Below are 20,079 nucleotides of genomic sequence, written 5' to 3' on the forward strand. Positions count from 1 at the left end.
ATATATATATATATATATATATATATATATATATATATATATATATATATATTAAGGAGGATACTTGAAAGCAAAATAACACAAAGGAATGAAAGACAATGAAAGATAATGGAGAAATGACAAAGGCGGGTTGTAGGGCACATATTGAGACAGGAGAGAATATGATAAAGAATAACATTGAAAATAAAACTGATCTCCATTCCACTATTTTTTTTCTATATTCACACAATACTTGGAAAATGATGAAATTATGAATTGAATTTTCTAAACTTTAAATAAGGAAATTCCCCATTAAAACATGTTTACACTTTAGTTGATATTTATGTGATTCTTTAATTTGAATGTCTACAGGGAGCAGGAACTAAAAAACAAGTTTGCCACTCTCTATTCTCAAAGCACCACTGCATATTAAAGTGTTTAAGAGTGTTCAATGAAAGTGTTTGAGGGTGTCTTAGTAGACATAGTGAATAATTTTTGAGAACCATGTCTACAGACAAATCAGAAGCTAGCTTTAAAAGGGGATGTCTTGTGTTTTTTGATGCAGATAAGAACAGACTTTCTCTGTTAGACACTTGGAAAACTGCTTTATGCCCCAATCTCTATGTTCACTGTTTTAGCAAACATACCTGCAACTGCATGGAGATGCTCACGCTTGTGTATCTCAGAATTAATATATCTCCTGAGTTCATTGTCACTTGGTCAACAGGACATAATTTATGCAATGGTGTTGGTGCAATGCTAAAAGGGCATAATTTCTCAGTGCTAACCCCTTTGTGCTCCCTCACTTCTTACTCTCCCTGCCAGCAGCTCTACCCAAGGCATGATTTATCAGACCCTCAAGCTGCAGACAACGGCACCCTGGCACGTGTGCAGTGCCAGAGATAGATTAATAGATTAACACAGTTATCTGAGGGCCAAACATAAGTGGGGTCAACATCATAATGTCTCAGTGTAGGACATGACTGAGATCAGGATAATATGTGCTTAGCAGCATCGGGATGTGCTACATATTGTGCCATGGCCGAGTCATTGGCGTCCTGGGTGACAGTGTTTGAAGCATTTTAAATGGCTGTATATGGTTTAATAATTAAGATCTTCTTGATTCTAATTATTCTTTATTTTAAATATTTAATAGCATGAAAATAACAAAGGTACAGAAAACAGAGGTTGCCTGGGAAAGTAGCCCAAACATCCAACACCCAATTTAACCCTATTTGTTATATGCGCAAAGAGAGAAATCAAATGAACTGAACCACTGAATTTGTAATGCTGTAATGGAGAGTAAAATTATGGTAATTTGGCTCAGTGTTCGGCTGCACTGTTTAAGGGGTGAGCAGATTTAAACAGGCGGTGGATGGCGAACATCTCATTGTGACTGGCGGGATTATGAACCCACTGAAGAACATTATGTTGGTAACTCCCCCCTAGTGCGGCAGGGCTCATTAGAGAAACATCGGTGAAAATCACAACCAGCATACTTCAGAGAAACATCTATTTTATCAGAATCACAAGGAATAAAATGTGCACTGTTTTGTTTTTTTCTGAGAAAAATGATAGTCCAATTAAGGTTGTTTTGAAAATGCAAATAACATAGATCTAGTTCTTCAGTATAAGAAAGAAAAAATAGCTTCCAAAGCATAGAAAATATCCTCTATAGTGCCTTTTGTTTTTTAATGAGAACATTTGTTTTACATTTCCACTGTGTTGGCATTAAAAAAAAAAAAAAAATCCTGTTTGCATTTTGTTGTAGTATACTCACCGCACTGCTGCAAGGAATATCTTTGACTTTCAGCCAGGCCAGATCCAATGTCCCCTCTCCTTTGTAGCAGGACTGCAACCTTTCCTTGATTTTCTCATTGATCTTTCGAAGTGAAAAAACACACAGAGCAGAGTCCTGGGAGGCTTGCCTTGGACGCCTCTTTTGACCTTTTGAGAAGATGGCAAAAAGCACATCGTCATCTGGGGCCACGTCCAGTGAAGGTGCAAGTATAGAACCGGCTTTTGATAAGTAGGCTGCTTCAAGTAATCTGTACTCCACGTTTCCACTTATGCACCCGATAGGGACCTCAACATACGAGTTAAATGCAGTGTCTGCCTTGCAGAGGCGAACAATCTTGGATGTGTAAACTTGCTCCCGGCCAGCTGAAGAGGACCCTGTGGTGGGTCCGCCTCCCATTTCAGGTTGCAAAGTTAAGAAGTAGACAAAGTTCCCACTGGCAAAGCCATAAATGTAATATATGTCAAAGTCAGGTATAACGGTGAATGTATCCGAAGGGATCTTAATCATAGAGGCCACAAACTCATCATGGAAGACGTAGGCAAACATGCCATCCTCCTCTGAGTTTCTGGCCAGCTTTCTGCTAGAGATGGTCGGGAAGTACTCTGGTTTACCATCAACTGCTGTGGCTACAAACAACATGTCTGGAGAAGCATTGCCATAGGAAACAATGACACCGAAAACGGAGCCACTCTCATTGACACCAGAGAGGTAGTGCTCTTTCTTGTGGAAGGGCTCTCCCAGTTTGAACAGGTCATCTAGACGGAGGAGTTTGCAGATGCCCTGGTATAGGCTTCCACAAGCTAGCAACCGGTTCTCCCTATAGTCCATTAAAAGCATCTTGTTCACATTGTTGGTAAGAGTCAGTTGCTCACTGCAAGGCTGAACAATGCGAGGTGGGTAGCACTTGCGGTTGTCTTCATCTGGACCAGTCTCATGGGACACTTGGACCTCCAAACTTGGAGACAATTTGTATATGCGATTGACTGCTCCCAAATAAACATTGCCATTGCGATAGTCCACAGCAAGATGGTTAAATGTCCACTCTGGGTTTTCAGCATAAAATGAGGCATACCCGTCCTCTTGGAGCAAGGCTGTGATTACTTGAGATCCGGCACTGTGGGCCTGTGGGGCTTGCACCACCGTCTGTGATGCCGAAGGAAGCACCAAACTAAAAAGGAAGCAGCATAAGAAAAAATAGGTCCGTGTTCTTCTGTGGGATGCCATGGCTGTGCTGATGGTTGGGCAGGTAAGGAGAAGGACAGAGGCACAGTCCAGCACTGTTGCAGGATCAAGCTTGTTCTGAGACGGAGAACATTATGCACCTGCAGGAAGGGAGAGAGAAAGAAAAAAAAAAGTGAAAACCGGCACATGAACTCCTATCACCAACAAATTACTTTCAAATAAAGTGGACCGTGCTCTAGTTTTATCTGGCACAGATTAAAACAGAGCAAATTAATGTTTTAGACAGGTGTTCATACCATGCATCTGAGACCCTTGAACAATCTATATTTGGAGAAGTAGTGGGCTACAAAAAAAAAAAAAATCTAAAATAAAATGAGATTGAGATAAAGCAATCACATTAATTAATTTCAAAATCAAAGCGTCAAATTGTTTTTATGGAGACTTTAGAACTGCCGAATGTCAAGTAAAGATTGAATAAAACAAACTTTGAGATCAGGTACAGCAAATGGGAAAGAGAAAAAGGAGTCAGGCTTTATCTCAAGGGAGATGATCAGCATGGCTTTCACCACCTCTCTGCATGGACCCCTGCCCCTCTCCATCTCTATTTGCTTTCTGCTCCAGCCTCTACGCCCCTAATTGATTCTCCCCTTGGAATAAAAATCTGCATGCTTTGACGACTTCTCTCTTCTCTCCCAATGGGGCAGCTTACCTGCTGACACTGCTAGCAAAGAGAACAGGAAAATCTTTTGCTCTTTAAATTTCCTGCATTCACGTATCCAAACACAAGAAGGGGTGTTTATAGGCCAGAGAGCAACAAAAAGGTTGAAAGTGCTAGCAGCTGCAAAAAAATAAAAATAAAAAATGCTTTCCTTTGGACTTAAAGTTATTTGCACATTCTCCACATAAAAATACAACTGTAAAGCACGCTACTGAAAAATAATGTTAAAGGCATAGAACTGCATATGATCGATGTATTCAGCAGTCAATACGATGACTTTGCTAGCCAAATGGGGTGTAAACAACAGTTACTTCACACCAAATGATTGGATTAGCATATCAATCAATCTCAATCTCTTTACAAATGAATATTGAGAAGAATAATTTTTTAATAATTTGAAAACAATCAAAACTACATGAGAGCTTTCCATCTTCATTTCTAAGTATCTAGAGCCTTTTAGAAACTGAACTTCAGGATTTCCCCATGAAACAGACCACATTTTGGTTTTACATATAAATGTCCATCAGACATGATGGTGGAAAACGCAGCCTCTTAAAAAGAAGTGACCCTTCATGAAGGCAAACCAAGAGCAATGAAAAACAGCCCGTGAGCTGATGATGAGAGGGATGGAGACTGATTCCGAGACAGGTCGCGCATATTTAGCTGTGTGTGCATAGAGGCATCATTAGCATAGCAGAAACAAAGGCATAAGATTGCATGGTGAGAAAGGGAAGAGATCAAAACAGAGTAAAATATGAAATAATTCTGCAAAAACATAGTATAGGTTAATGAGAATTCATTCAAGACTCAGAGTGGACGGATTCATCTACTAATTAAAGTCAAGTTTTAGGGCAGACCTAATGTATAAAAGCAAATGATTGTGTTTAAAGTTGAGGTGAATGTTGGTTTAGGAGATGACATTTTACTCAAATTGACTCAGGTTCTGACTAATGCAGGCTCTGGCTTCCAAGTGATTAACTCTTTGTAAACAGTTATTGGAAGAACGGTATGGACTGGCCAGAAGGTATCAAAATTAGCTTTAGGAAGTAGTGTTTCATCTCTGAAAAGGGTCTGTCTCATATATTCTACCACTTTCACACTGCCAGTCAGCTGGACCAATGGCATCAATCGCACTTTTTTATATATAATAATAGCATTTTTGTCACACCTTATCTATTGTATAGAAGGTGGACTTAAGGTGTGGCAATTAGTCCTTTCTTATGGGAACATTTAAGCATGTATAGTAGGCTGAACAGACTGTCCCTAAACTGAACAATTTGCCCACCTGAGTTATGGTTACTTGCAGCTCCTGTAGAGTCACCTTGAGCATCACATGGTTGCTCCCCAAGAAATAATCTTTTGTTCAACCTTACTGCTTAGGTGATTTCTGAAGCAGTTCATTCCACTGGATTCTAGTAAGAAGTATTTGAATAAAATTGAGTAATTTTGTGCTTCTTAGGGTTCTTACAAAATTCCGCCAAAATAATACTGTAAAAATCAGAATTTGTATCTACTGCAAAATAATGGAAACAAAGGATTCCACAGAGTGTTCACCCACTGAAATAAAATGTGATATAAAGGCAACTGAAACAGAGAGAAAGATGTTTACACAGAAGTCCTGAGGAAAGCTGCTGCCACTTCAAGACTAATGATAGGGCACTGAGCCCATAAGGCACCTCTAAAAATAAAAAAAGGGAGACGAATATTAATTTCACACCGAGAAGAGCAACGGTCAAGCAAATCCCAGCCAATTTCTTTTCCTACAATTTAAGCTAAACACCAAATAAAAATTAAGCAAATTGCAAAAGCAACCGAGACTGAGGAGTAAAAAGACTAAAAGGGAATCAAGTGTGAGGAATGATGAAGGGAGAGAAAGAGCTTGGTAATCCTTTTTTTTTCCCTCTCTTGTGTATAAACACAAATGCATTCATACTCAGCTTACAGCCACAAACTAAACAAAACGCTATTAGAAAAAAACAAGACAAAAGCTTCATGCAGCGTCCCTTGAGAAATGCAAGTTTGGCAGTTGTAATGCATTAGCGCTCTAAAAACACCTCATCAGTGATGCCTCTGTAAAGGCAGCATGTCTGCCACATAAATTTGTTGCTGAAACGCAATTATCCTCACTGATAGTGGATGGGGTGGGGGTGTTTAACTGCTGTTTGCTTTTGCCTGCTAATCATCAAACTCCATTAATTAAAGCTCACCCTGGTTCTGCGGGTTTATCCAATAGGCATAAGTGTTCACACGGAAATAATAAATAGGGGCTCATAAGCTAGATAATCTTAAGCATAGTTGATCTGTGATTCTGTCTGACGTGTGTGCTCAACTTTTTCACACCCTTTTCAGCATTACTTTTGAATTTAGATGTGACACTAAGGATAGCTTAAAGGTATAGTGGAGGATGTTCTTTTTCTGGGTGGATCATCAAAATAAGTGGTCCTACTAATTGTCAATCATTCTGGTGATATGTCTAATAGAGTGGAAAAATTGCAAATCTTTTTTTAGAAAGTAAGCTTGGAGGAGTGATGAAAAAACAGAGTGTGCACAAAGAGAAATGGGCTTGTGCACACTCTTGCACGCGTTTAATAGGTGTTTCCTCTTGGCAGCGGGTACAGGGTTGTGCATGTGCATTTTTGTTTTAAAGCAGAGAAATAAAACAATTTGCAAAAATCCTGCACTATACCTTTAAAACAAATGCAATTTGACAGAATAACCTCTGTCACAATACCAAAATAATAGCTCTGGTTTGCTTTTACACAGGTAAAAAATCAGAAATCAACAAAGAAAATAAAGCTAATGTGATGCCAGTCATGATAAGCCCATAAGTTCAATGATTGTGGTATGTAAGATAGAATAACCCAAACTCTTGGTTATTCAGATATAAATCATGGTTAGTGTTATGGCCTTAGTTATGTGGGAGAAGGGGACAGAGCCTCTAATTCAGACCTGGACCTTTTGAATATATCTGGCCATTTTTTTCTTTATCAAGTTAAAAACTATTTGCATTATGTGTATCTAATATCCATAACAAATAAGAACATATGTGTAAAGCTATTGAGAATCAGTTTAAACTTTATAATCTTTTTGCTGCAAATTTGCATCATCTGTTCTCTATTTTAGGGTTAAGTCATCAAGGCCCCCCATCCATCCATCCATTTTCTGACACACTTAATCCCAAGTGGGGTCACGAGGGCTGCTGGTGCCTATCTCCAGCTATCTACGGGCGAGAGGCAGGGTACACCCTGGACAGGTCGCCAGTCCATCGCAGGGCAACACAGAGACAAACAGGACAAACAATTCTCACACACACACACTCACACCTAAGGAGAATTTAGAGAAGCCAATTAACCTAACAGTCATGTTTTTAGATTGTGGGAGGAAGCCGGAGTACCCAGAGATAACCCACGCATGCTCAGGTAGAATATGGAAACTCCATGCAGAAAGACCCCAGGCCAGGAATCGAAACCCGCAACCTTCTTCCTGCAAGGCAGCAGTGCTACCCACTGCTGCACTGAGCTGCCCCATAAAGGCCCCCCGTTAGACAAAATCTGTCAACAGAGGAAAGTACCACAAGACTTTTACTATTAAGAATCCTTTTCTTTTTTTTCAAACACGTTTCATACATTAATCGCTTTATCTATATTTTACTTTCTTAATGTTATTATACACCAAGTTAAATAGAACAGACCTTTTTTTTTTTTTGTATTTCATTATAGTGTTTTCAAGAAAGCATTGCAGCATTATGGAACGGAGAACAAGCAAGTTAGAGAAAAGCTTCCATTCTGTCAGTGATCAATGGTTACATTTTTACATTTATTGTTGCTGTATGTTAGAGAATTTTTCTAATACTCCTACAGAATTTGCAGGTTATGTATAACTAAAAGATAGATGGTTTATACCTTATGAATCAAAGGACTGGATACGATATTCATTGATATCTAGACCGACCCAGACGGCTCCTGTTTGATTGGTTCTGTTGGGTCCGTCTCAGTGGTATGGAGCATTTTTTTGTGTTTTTTTAGTTGCCCTGAGTCATGTGAAAAGCATGACAACTTTTTTCAGCTCACAATGATCTTTAAATGTGTATCTGAATGCTAAATAAAAAGCTTTCATAGAGGGTCTTATTTCATTTTTTAAACACACCTGTATCCCACACCTAATAATAAAAGGAAAAATAAAGCATTCAGAACAATTATTAGATATAGTTGGGGTCACTTGTATACCTTGGTTTGATATTTTCAAAATTATATATAAAAGGTACATCAAGGGAGAGGAAAAAAGAAAAAAGAAAATAAATCTACATGACTGCAGCATCAAAGTATTCAGTCTGCCAAATAAAAAAAAACTTCCATATAGGCTGTAGAACAGGGGGAACACTTTTTCCAAAACCCAATCTACACCATTTTAAATCATTTATTTTATAGACAGTGCTTTGCTGACCACAAAGCTAATTATGGACATAGCAACCATCAAAAATACACAATAAATGTGACAGGGAACATTTCTTTGATAACATATGAACTACTCAAGAGATGAAGGTAAAAAAAAAAAAGACCAACAGGCTCCAGCGAGGTAATCCCTTCCTATGAAGAGTCTGATAGAAGGGGGGAAGTGTTTATCTGGGAGAAATTACTAGGAAATGAAGCAGATGCCAATTTCTTTCTGAAAAAGCTTACCTATTTACAACAGCAACAATAAAACGAAAAATGTCTTATTTGAAAACAAGTCTTATGAGTAAACCAGGATCATGAGATAAGAGGGTAAGAAGTGGAGTAATTACAGAGAGAAATGCTGCAGGTTTTTATGCCATTCCTGCTGATATGCAAAATAAATTGTTTATGGTTAATCATTCACTATGAATACATAAAGTATTGTTCAATTACCTAATCTCTTTATGATTATTTGAGAATTGAATAGAATTATATAGTATTTTTTTACATTTTTTGAGTGTTTCAGGTTAAAATGGGATGATGTTATAAACAAGTTCTCTTTCTCTTGACTCTTTGCCAGTAATAATTCAAACTGCCTTGATTTGCATATAATTTTTGGGACATGTTGTTCCTAATCAATAGTCAGCACGATGTTGGTCCACATATGTAACAATTAAAGATTTAACTCTTAGAGAATTTAGGTAAATCTTGACTGTACAACCAGAAGGCCATTTGTGAGGTTAAGTATTCATGTTGGACACAAAGGTGTGGTCCTTGATCTAATCTTTAATTCATCCCAAAGGTGTTCTATTATGTCCAAGTCAGAATCATGCAGGGCAGTCAACTTTATCCAAACCTCTCATCCATGTCTTTATGAACAATGCTTTTTGCATGTTGGAAGAGGAAGGGGTCATCTCCAAACTGTTCTCACAAAGTTAGAAAAATAGTATTGTCCAAAATCTATGGATGCTAAAGCATTCAGAGTTAATTTCACTGAAACAAGGGGCCAATCCCAGCTCCTGAACAACAACTCATAAAGTAACCCCCCCTCCACCAAATCTTCCACTGTTCTAGAGTTCAGTGTCAGCATGCTTTACACCACTGCATCTGATACTTTGCATTCACTTGGTGATGTAGGGATTGAATAGAGCTGCTCAGGAGTAGAAATCCATTCTATGAAGCTCTGGTCCTGAGCTCATCTGAAGGAAACATACTTATTAATATTTCCAACACTAAATAGTTATAGTATTCTACTGTGATGGTCCTAGATTTATGTGCTAAAACTACTACCACTGTCAAAGAGCGTCATCTGTTTGATCTGAAAAACTTGACTTTCAAAGTTAAAAATACAAAAAAACTTGGGGAAAAAAATATTTATTTCTATTTATCAAAATTGTTATTCTAATATAACAGAGAAACAAAACAGACAAATGTGGTTTAAATTTTGTCATGTCCACTTCTGCTATCATGAGGGATTTTCTTTTCTGTAAAAGCTGGTTTTAGAAGAAATGGAAGCTTGATGAGTTAAAAAGGTAGAAAGAATACACAAAGACTCAGTAAAATAAGGCAGAAAGAGACTGGTAAAGAGAGGTACTGTAAGAAAGAGCTCAAGTTGTAGAGATGTGCGTCTCAAGTTAGGGATGTAGTGATTGGAGTGGACCCCCAACCTCCTTCCCGTCCCACCAAAACTCATTCAAGCATGGCTACCTGCTGGGCTGCAGCAGAGATCAGAGGAATAAACCCTACTATGCACTGTAGCAAACAACCAAGACCAGAGGAAAACAAAGTCTGTGAATGCCCTTGAACAGCAGTAGCAATGCATGCATTTACCCACTAGTCCTAATATACAAACAACAACAGAAAACTCCATTACTAAAACACATGAACCTTATAGGCCAAAAAAAGGATTTTCTATATAATCAAGAATGTTGTCCCAATTCATGTCAGTTTTTAAAGCTAAAACTTTAAATTAAATAAAAAACTGAAGGAAATCAGAATGCTGTTTTGTCTTATTTCTAGGATACAGTTATGTTAGCATAATTTTTTAAAGAAAGTTGTATTTTTGCTGCAGAGGCAAATATTTTAATTCCTTCAAAATAGTTAAAACTATTCCCATGATCGTCAGTGGAAAAAATGGACTCCACCAACAAACTGCATCAATGTGATTATCAATCACACACTGATGTAATTACTATGCAGGATAATAACTGGGCAACCCTTTCATTTAAAAGACAAGTTAAGTAATGACTATGGAGAGAGTAGGTTCAACATGAGCACTGCATTAAACTGATCCCCACTGATACAATAAACAGATGGCATACAAACTTCTCTCAGAAAGGCAGCAGTGGGGGGAAAAAACAAGGACACGGAGGATAGAAGGCGGGTTGTCCTTGGTGTTTACATCAAGACGTGGATTAGCGGCATGGATTACTGTCACAAGATACCCCGTCAAGATCAGGGTTAGGAGGTCTAATCCACCACAGGGCTGTTGATATTGCAGTGAAAGCCCTCTGATTGCACTGTCGTCTGGGTACATGTCAAACGAATGCAAAAACATAAACTGGCTTATGAACATCACAGATACACATGTAGAAATCAAAAATATTTTAAAAGGATCTAGATCCCTCCGATGACTATTTATGAATAATTCAAAGCAGTATTCAAGTTTTTAAACCATTTCCAAGGGAAATTAAACGAGTGATTAATCACAGTTCAAAAACAGATTTTTCTGTTCACTGGAGAGCATTAAAGAGAAGTAACAAATCTTATCTTTAAACAGTTTTTTTACATTCAGGCCATGGTTAATAAAAGCAGAATGAAAAAAAAAAAAAACAGTTTCCGCATTCAAACAAAGAGTTGTCAGTATTTTTACCTCTCTATAAGTAGATTAATTTCCAAGGCAACCTTGTTTGGTTTGCTATGGCAACGATAAATTGGTGCAGAATTATAAAGAAAAAAAGCCAAGTAAAGCAGCTTGCTCCGAGATTGAACTCTGTCAGCTTGATTTAAAACTCACCTGAATATTATTTAAATAAATAAAAATCTTCTCTCTCAAGCCCAAACATAGATCATAGTCCATGGTTTAATCACAAGAATACTGGACTATAGTACTGTGATGTTCAAACCAATTTTTAAGTCATGTGTTTCCCTTATGATTAATTTAAAGACAATTTCAAACTAAACAGCATGGACCTCCATTATGCTTAAATAGATGTGCATGTTTTATAGCTGGCAAAATGTGATTAAGGAATTGCTGTGCCCTTTTATCAAGATGTAAAAACAAATACTTAATTTTCTCTTATCCATTAAGAAGTGAAAGCAATTTTCTAACAGGAAACAAGTTCATGGTTGAAGGAAAATAATACACTATAAGGAGAACAAACACTTTAACACTCAACTTTAAGTGTGCCTTTTTAAAAAAATATATTGTTTTCTTGTCACAGGTCTCCATCCCATTTGTTCTCCCAGAATAAGAATCATATCAAAGAGGCAGAAATCTAACCAAGTGGCCTGTCAAATGGCCTCCATCTGCCTGTCTCCTCTCCTGGCTAAATTCTCCTTTTTTAACCTCATATCTGGGAATTACATATCCTCGTTAGGAGCTCAGAGTTCAAATACAGATTGTTTTTCTAACAGGTGCCTGAATATGATTATCCAACGCTTGCCACTTAATGCTGCAAAATAACTGATTAGTTAGACATTCATGTTTTGCAACAAATTAATCAAATATAAAACAGGCTGATAACTCCACACAATCCCACACATTCTTTGCTCTGGCTGCAGTATTTGCTGGTGTGGCTTTTGACTGGTAGTTTGTGATCAGTGCAGATCTAAATCTCTAAGTCATTACTGTTGAAGGACGGTCATTAACACCTTACTCTGATAGTTTAGACTTGTACAGATTACCTGTAAGGGAGAATTTTTGGACTACAGACAGAACCACACCAGATATATATGAAAATAATGTGTTAATATATAAATCAGACTGTATAAGAACGGCTTGGTCATAACCATTTTTTGAGAGAGCATAAATGATCCAGGTTGTTAAAGGAAAATTCCGGTTTTTAACACTTTTAGCCCATTTTCTGTAGTGTGCAGGATGAAATCGAATGATCGACACCAAAATTTTGACAATTGGTCCTGTCTCTGCTATTTGGCTCATGCAGAATCCCCCCCTGGCTGCTTCAGAATGGCTTCCATAGTGCATGTCCGATAATGTCCTTAAAACAACCTTAAACGTTCTTTGTTTAAAATATGCTACTCACCGGGTCGTCAGCGCTGTTCAATGACGTTCCAAAAAAAGTTTCGTGAAGAAAAACCGTTCCTGTCTTGTTTTATTTAGCATTTTGTAAATCCCAGAACTATTTTTTCCGATACATCACAACCGCTTATAAACTTCCGCTTCCCGTTCGAATCTGAAGCGTAGCACACTCCAGACCACTAGTTGGCGACAGTATCCTCTACCGTCAAACTCAAAGTCCAATATGTCCTCCTCAAGAATCCACCTTTCGTATTCCATTTTCAGAGTTTTTTAAAGTGTTTAACAGAGACGTTAGCACCTCGACGTCGGAGTACACAGAGTGAAGCGAAAAGACTACAACTGTGTAAACAGGCCCCATTTCCGTTTCCGGTGGCGGAGGGATATTGACTATTCCAACAGAACTCAATGGGATTTACAAAATGCTAAATAAAACACTACAGGAACGTTTTTTCTCTACGAAACTTTTTTTGGAACGTCATTGAACAGCGCTGACGACCCGGTGAGTAGCATATTTTAAAAAAAGAACGTTTAAGGTTGTTTTAAGGACATTATCGGACATGCACTATGGAAGCCATTCTGAAGCAGCCAGGGCGGGATTCTGCATGAGCCAAATAGCAGAGACAGGACCAATTGTCAAAATTTTGGTGTCGATCATTCGATTTCATCCTGGACACTACAGAAAATGGGCTAAAAGTGTTAAAAACCGGAATTTTCCTTTAAATCAAGACCTTATCCAATACTCTAAAGTGAAAGCCAAATGCAAACATTGCTTCCATCAACTTGTAGTTACTGTAACTTCAAATAGGTTTTCCCCATACAGTGGGTTATTTTTAAGAATTAATTTTGTCTTTACCTTCTCTTGAGGAGCCTTTTGCCTCTTATCATTGTTGTTTCTTTGGTTTCAAACATATCTTTTTTTTCCCATCAGCACATACAATACACTACAGTATCTTTGAAGGTAAAATTACTGATTATTTTTGCTTCACCATAAGCTTCACCATAACACAAAAGAATGTCAAACTACTGTGTATTTGCGTATGACTGCATATTTCAGTGTAATAAACCAGAAGAGTCTTGCTTTCTAAGTTTATTCAGGCTCCTACATACTAGCATTTTCTTTTCTGTGAGGCAGACATCCTGTATACTTTTTAGGCTTTGCTTTTTTGTGTGATGAAGCTTATAGTTATAGAGGCTCAGTTTATCCTGAACTGTCTCTATAGCTATGCTGCTATGGGCCCTGTTTTGCCCTGTTTTTCAGTGTAGTCATGCTTTTTCACTCTAACTGTACATGCTCTCTTCATCCTCGGACATGGAAACTGACTCGGAGCTCGTCTGCTTGGCTATGTTTTCCTGGACAGGGCCACATGTGTAGCTGGTTAACAGATAACTTTTGTATCTCTGCTTCTTTATGCATGTCTGCTTCTTGCTATCGAGTCAATCGGTCGATGCAATCAGCGTGTTTTTTCTTTGAAAACTTTGAACCAATCTGTATCTGATCTGTATGATCTGTAATCAGTATGTTTTTTCTTAGAAAACTCTGAACCAATCTGTATCTGATCAGTATGATCTGGTTATTTTTTTCTCTCTAAAGGGCCTTGACATGGCATGAGCTGTGAATTGGCACTATACAGTATAAATAAACAACTGAAATGTATCAGGCTACTAGCAAGACACTGTAGAACTTGGCTTCATAAAGGGAATATAACTCAGCCATGTGTTTCAGGTGTGTGTCAGGAGAGGTACATTTAAAGGGATAGTTCGGTATTTTTGACATGAATCTGTATGGCATCCCGATCACCAGCGGCATGCAATCACACTGACTTACCCCTGGCAGCGTCCTGTGAGCAGAGTTATCGTCCAGTTTTGGTCAAGCCGAAAGTAGTCCTGCAGGTTTTTAGGAACAGCGAAATAAAACTTTTCTCTTCCCAAAACATTATGTGTCCAAAAGAGTGATATTTTCGCATCACAAAAACATTGTAGTGGAAAAAGTCACACGTCGTTATCAATTGGTCCTATTTTCCTATTTTCCAACAACAGCCATGTCTCCCTCCGCGGCGGAGGGAGACATAGCTGTTGTTGGGCTCGCTGTCTGAATGACGGCGCGCACTGATACGAACAGAGAGAAAATAGGACCAATTGATAACGACGTGTGACTTTTTCCACTACAATGTTTTTGGGATGCGAAAATATCACTCTTTTGGACACATAATGTTTTGGGAAGAGAAAAGTTTTATTTCGCTGTTCCTAAAAACCTGCAGGACTACTTTCGGCTTGACCAAAACTGGACGATAACTCTGCTCACAGGACGCTGCCAGGGGTAAGTCAGTGTGATTGCATGCCGCTGGTGATCGGGATGCCATACAGATTCATGTCAAAAATACCGAACTATCCCTTTAACAGACCTCGAGGACTGCAATATAAGGCCCCCGTATTAAAAATGATACATTTGGAAATGTTGGTGGCATTTTTGAAAGCAAAGTCTATATTGTCTTTGGCAATGGTTCTCTGCTGGTTAGGGTCTGAAACCAACTTAGCTTCACAACCATTTTTAGAGGGATCTGACCCGTTAATGTGATACAAATTAAGAAAATGTTGCTTCTCAAATATACTGAATGTAGACGATGGCCCAGACTATCCCAGTAAAACAGGATACATTCTGTCAAGCTAAACCAAACCCATTTCAACTTAAATCCAAGCAATAATTGAATGCTTCAACTGAAAAGACAATGCTAAATGCAGAAACATTCAACTAAGTCCAGTTTTTTTTTTAAATCCTATACTGGTGCATTACTAAACAAAGGCTAATAGCCAGCTAATGTAGTAATAATAATGTTAACGAAATGAGGGAGATAGTTACAACAACTTAGAAACTGAGACCCCAGAATCAAAATAGAAAATAAAACTGAATAAAAAAACTGACTTAAAAATAGTAGATACAAATTAAGAGGTTAGACGATTTTTGTAATAAAAACAAAAATCAGAATTTATTCAAAGCATGCACCGCATATACAAAAACATCCCAAAAAACTAAATTGCCTCACTAATGGCCAGCACAGTATTTAAGTAGTTGGGACTATAATTGAACAAGAAAAAAAATTTCTGAGCGCAACAGCTTAAATACAAGGAGGTTAAAAAAACTACCAAAAGAAATATATTTTAATTGGAAGTTTGATTTAATTTCAGTGTCCCCAGTGACTGGAGTAGTAATCAGGACAAAAACCAAAGAGGACAGGGTATAACATATTACAACATTCCCTTTCAGCATTCAAATTAAACCAAGAAACAACCAAACTAGAGAAGAGCAAAACTTGTTTACATCTTCTTTTTAAGGTCTAATCTGCCAGCGAGGTGATCAAACATTAGAAAGAAGCAGTAGGTCTTCACCCAGCATTTTGATAAGCCTGAGCAGAACCATGGAAATAAGCCACACAAATTAAACTCAGGGAATATGAATAACGGTGCTTAATTTCCCATATAAACATGCCAGATTACCTGCAGCATAAAGTATCAGTATGTAGACATAATGACAGTGCTTGAGGGGGAAGGTGCGGAGGAGTTGTGGACCAGGTTCAAACATGTTTAGAAACAGTTGGTGCCTTGAGGATCAACAACTTTCACTGAATTATTTGAATAAATCAGCATTGGGCAAAGAAAAACAATGTTAAGCAAAAAGAGACTGTCAAAATAGCAGACTTGAAACTGATCAGAAAATACCACACAAATCCGGTGACATTTATCTAAATATCTTTCAAGCTCCCCTAACTGTTAGACTCAATATGAAACCCCCACCGCCCACTGCACCAATGAGTGAATTTAACGCTCACTATGCAAGGTTACAAATACTCAGAAATGCCATGCTGGCACCAAAAACCTGTAACCACAAATGTATCATTGTAGTATCACACATCACATATTCCACATTGCATGATGATTGCAGCTTATCAGGCATCAGGACAAAAAAAAAAAAAAAAACATTGACATGCCAAACTAACTGCATCTCGGTAAAATCAGGTTTTACTAAGTAAGATCATAAGAGGTAACCTGCTTAGACCCAAATATCTCATCATGATCATCTTTTTATTTCTAATGTCGACCGATATTTTACTTCATCTTCAATCTTAATCATTCAGAAACAGCAGGTAGTTGGGTCTTTGTTCTTTCTTTTTGAACAGCGCGGATACAGACTTGACCTCTGAGATTAACGTCCTAAACAGGGAAGCTTGATCATTCTAAAGGCTTTGTGGCGATTATAATAAAAGGACGAATGGCTGCTTTGATTTGTCTCTTAATCTGTTTCTACACAGACTTTCAAAATTTCACCTAGCAGGTTTACCCTGACTCAGAAACAAATCATCTTTGACAAAATCAGAAATAGATATTGAAGTCAGGGCAAGGAAAAGCAAAGTGTTTGCATTTTTTGATCTAATTGAAACAGCAGTGTAAACACAAATCTAGACTGAAGTAGATCACAATGCACATCTGTGAGCCTCATCAGCGCAGTGGATGATTTGGTTTAGTCAAAGCATGTGGATTACAGCTCTCCCTTCTAATCCTTTGAAGAAATGTCTTTAAGATGCCAGTTGTTCATGATGCACAGCTGGTACAAGAATCACTGCTTGTTCCATTATTAATCTGTTATATTTTTCCTAGTTTAACCACCCCTAAGCTCCTATTATTCCACTAAGACAAGAAAAGAATACATAATACAATCCAGTAAACCAGAATTATGACAAAGTTTAGAAAAAGGATGTTTTGACACATTGGACTATGCCAAAAAAATATATAAACAGCTACTAAATAGCACAATAAACTTAAAAAACTGTAAAAATTTACAGTATATTAGTGGGCGCCATGGTTATTAGAATTTCAATAAATGTATAAATATAATACCACATGTAATAGTACATCAGTTGATCTTCTGACAGTGTCACATTTGAAAAACTTGGTTAGAGTGATTTACTTTCAACTTTTGACTAAATTGTAGAAATTTAGTAAATATTAAAAGCTAAAATTTACTTTGTTTTTGTTTTTTTCTTAAGTCAGATTTGTAGTCTATGATCATCAGATTATGATGGTTTAACATGGACAAATATAATGTTTTGTTTTAAAGCAAGTTCTTCTTACAAAATAAAATGTTGCATACATGGTCCAAGAGAAAATACTGAGAGATTTACTGAACATGCTTTTGACTATTTGCTTTTCATTGTTGTAAGAGCTTTTCCAACTGCCTTTGTGGAAAACTAAACTAGAAAAATACATCCATGCCATAGTTTGTCTTCCTGCTATCCAGGACACATTACCTCAGTCAAAGCCATGTGGGAGAGATGGAAAATGTGGGACACACGAGTGAAGACAGAAATGTCTACACCTGCAGAGACTTGCAGCCTCAAGTGTAACAATCTCAGAAAACTAAAAAATGAGCAGTTTGACAAGATGTGTCAAATGTGCCCTCAGAACTGCTGAGATACTCCTGGTTTAAACACATTCTGTGAAACACGCCGTACATCTGTTACCACCTGGAACTGATAAACGAGCAGAAACAGAAAAGTGGATGCGTAATTTCCATAAAAGGTCAAAGCGAAAATGAGAAATTTATTATAAGAAATGACTATGATTAAGTGAGTTGATATTTAAGCTGCTCTGCTGTGTTAACATGTCCTTATTTCTAAAAACGTACTTTGCACACATTGAAATCCATTTCTGTGCACTATTTTAATATCTACTGGAAAACACTAAAACCAATATTATCAGAAAGCAGTATAGTAGGTAAAGAATGCCAGTGATTTCAAATAATTGTCTGTAATTAGAAAAGCAGCCCACTGTGAGCTAGAAATAGACTTGTTTACAATGTTAAAGTTGAACTAGTCAAATCAAAGGAATGGAATAATTAATGGAGTATAATTATGGCCATTAATGTAAATTTAAACAGACCTTGAAATTAAATGAAAGAAAAAAAGCTATTTTTTTAGCCTCTGCTGCTGTAGTTCAAATTAAAACTACAGTTAAACTTCTGCAAAATAAATCAGGAAAAAAAGATAAAAAGGAAAATCATTCAGTTCCACTTTCTGTAGAGCCTTGCTAAGGTACTTGATGTCACAACAACAAAGTGTTTATTTTTATGTGAATTTGATGTGAAAGATCAACACAGTTTAGTAGAAAACAAAAATCACTTAAAAATAAAAAAAAGTATAAATATTACAAATTCCAAAATTTCAATCAGAAAAATATTTGTACATTTGTACTGACTCTCCTCTTTCTGACCCCATAAAAAATCCAATACAAGTTCGATTTAATTTGAAGCAGATAAGGCAAACATTGGAAGAAGCTTGGCCACACTGAAATGTCAACTGGAAGAATCAAAGTAAATGAAGGCTGAAGAAGAAAACACAAAGTTCCCACATTTTCAGTTTAAAAAAAAAGAAAAACGTTAACCCCAAAAACATCCATCTCACAATTCTGCACTACTTGGTACCATCTTATCTGCCCATTGAAGAAAGCAGCCTAATCTGTTCAGAAAGCCTCATGTACAGACTCTGCATTCAAAACATGAGTAGTGTTGGGAAAGAAAATGATAAAAGAACATTTCCAAATCAAAAGCTCCACTAGAAACTTAAGTTAAAACTTTCATTGTTTCACATTTACTGTCTTAACTAGGGCTAAAACATTTGATTATTGAAATAATCGTCAACTAATTTAGTAATCCATTCATCTTTAACTTGAATTTAGAGACTCTAAAACATGCCTTTAGCTGAAAGACCAATGCCCTCAAACCAGTTATTAAACATAAATAGTAAAAAATATCCAAATATTTTGTAAGGAAGATGAAACCTTTGTTTAGTCCATTAATATGCTCTATCCAGGAGTGCTCAAATAACACAGTTTTTGGTTCACTTGGTTGTGCCTTGGTTAAAATTCTGTGTAATTACAAAGAACCTTTTGCCATCCAATTATTGAATGATTAATCAAAAAAAAAATTTAAAAAAAGGGTTCGCCAGATTAACATATTAGTGAAATAGTTGTTAGTGGCAGCCCTAGGATTCGCTCTTAGCTAACTTTTCCATAAAAATACATGGAGGAAAGACTTAAATAGCTACTAAAGAAAAAGATTGTTTAGATATCATCTAACAAGACTTGACTCATCTAGCAGACAGAAATTTGGCAAGTTGGCCAATAGCTATTAATCTTTAAATCGTCCTTAGATCAACATGACAGTTTTTTTTTCTTTTTCATTAACAAACATTGGCACATTACCAGAAAAATTGCATAATAAAAGGTGGTATGGATTTGGTTTACTGGGGCACAAGATATTTGCAAAGGATAATTATGTTATCATCTTAAAATCCTAAAAAATGAACGGTGACAGATTTAAAAAAAAAAAAGGTTTCAAAAAATAAAAATAAACGTTGAATTCCCAAGCCAAACACTCTCCACCTTAATCAAATAAAAAAAAAGGGTCACCAATTGAAAAATGAGAAAACCAAGTTCAGGCAAGTTTACACTTCAATGGATGCATTTTCACAGCCCCTCCCTCCTACTGGTTACCTTCCCTAGCTCTAAGCCTGTGGCATAAACACATCAGACAAGCGTTCCACCCAACAGTCATTTAAACAGCAAGCAACAGCATGCAAAATTGTTATGCAGCATTTCACCACACTTTTCCCTCCTGCCTTGCTTTTGACTTTCCATGGTGAGTCATGGCCATTTT

General features: G+C 37.1%; 1 protein-coding gene across 1 annotated transcript in view; it reads right to left on the reverse strand.

Annotated features, from left to right (window-relative positions):
* Positions 1 to 20,079, reverse strand: part of LOC107100197 (plexin-A4-like) — a 40,586-nt gene that overhangs the window by 11,363 nt on the left and 9,144 nt on the right. Inside the window, exon 2 of the mRNA XM_015398603.1 lies at positions 1,760 to 3,102. Coding sequence (XP_015254089.1) covers positions 1,760 to 3,004 — 1,245 coding nt within the window. The 5' untranslated portion in view covers positions 3,005 to 3,102. The remainder of the gene's footprint in view (positions 1 to 1,759; positions 3,103 to 20,079) is intronic.

Source organism: Cyprinodon variegatus, unplaced genomic scaffold (assembly GCF_000732505.1).
Source record: "Cyprinodon variegatus isolate N-32 unplaced genomic scaffold, C_variegatus-1.0 Scaffold944, whole genome shotgun sequence".
Classification (NCBI taxonomy): Eukaryota; Metazoa; Chordata; class Actinopteri; order Cyprinodontiformes; family Cyprinodontidae; genus Cyprinodon; species Cyprinodon variegatus.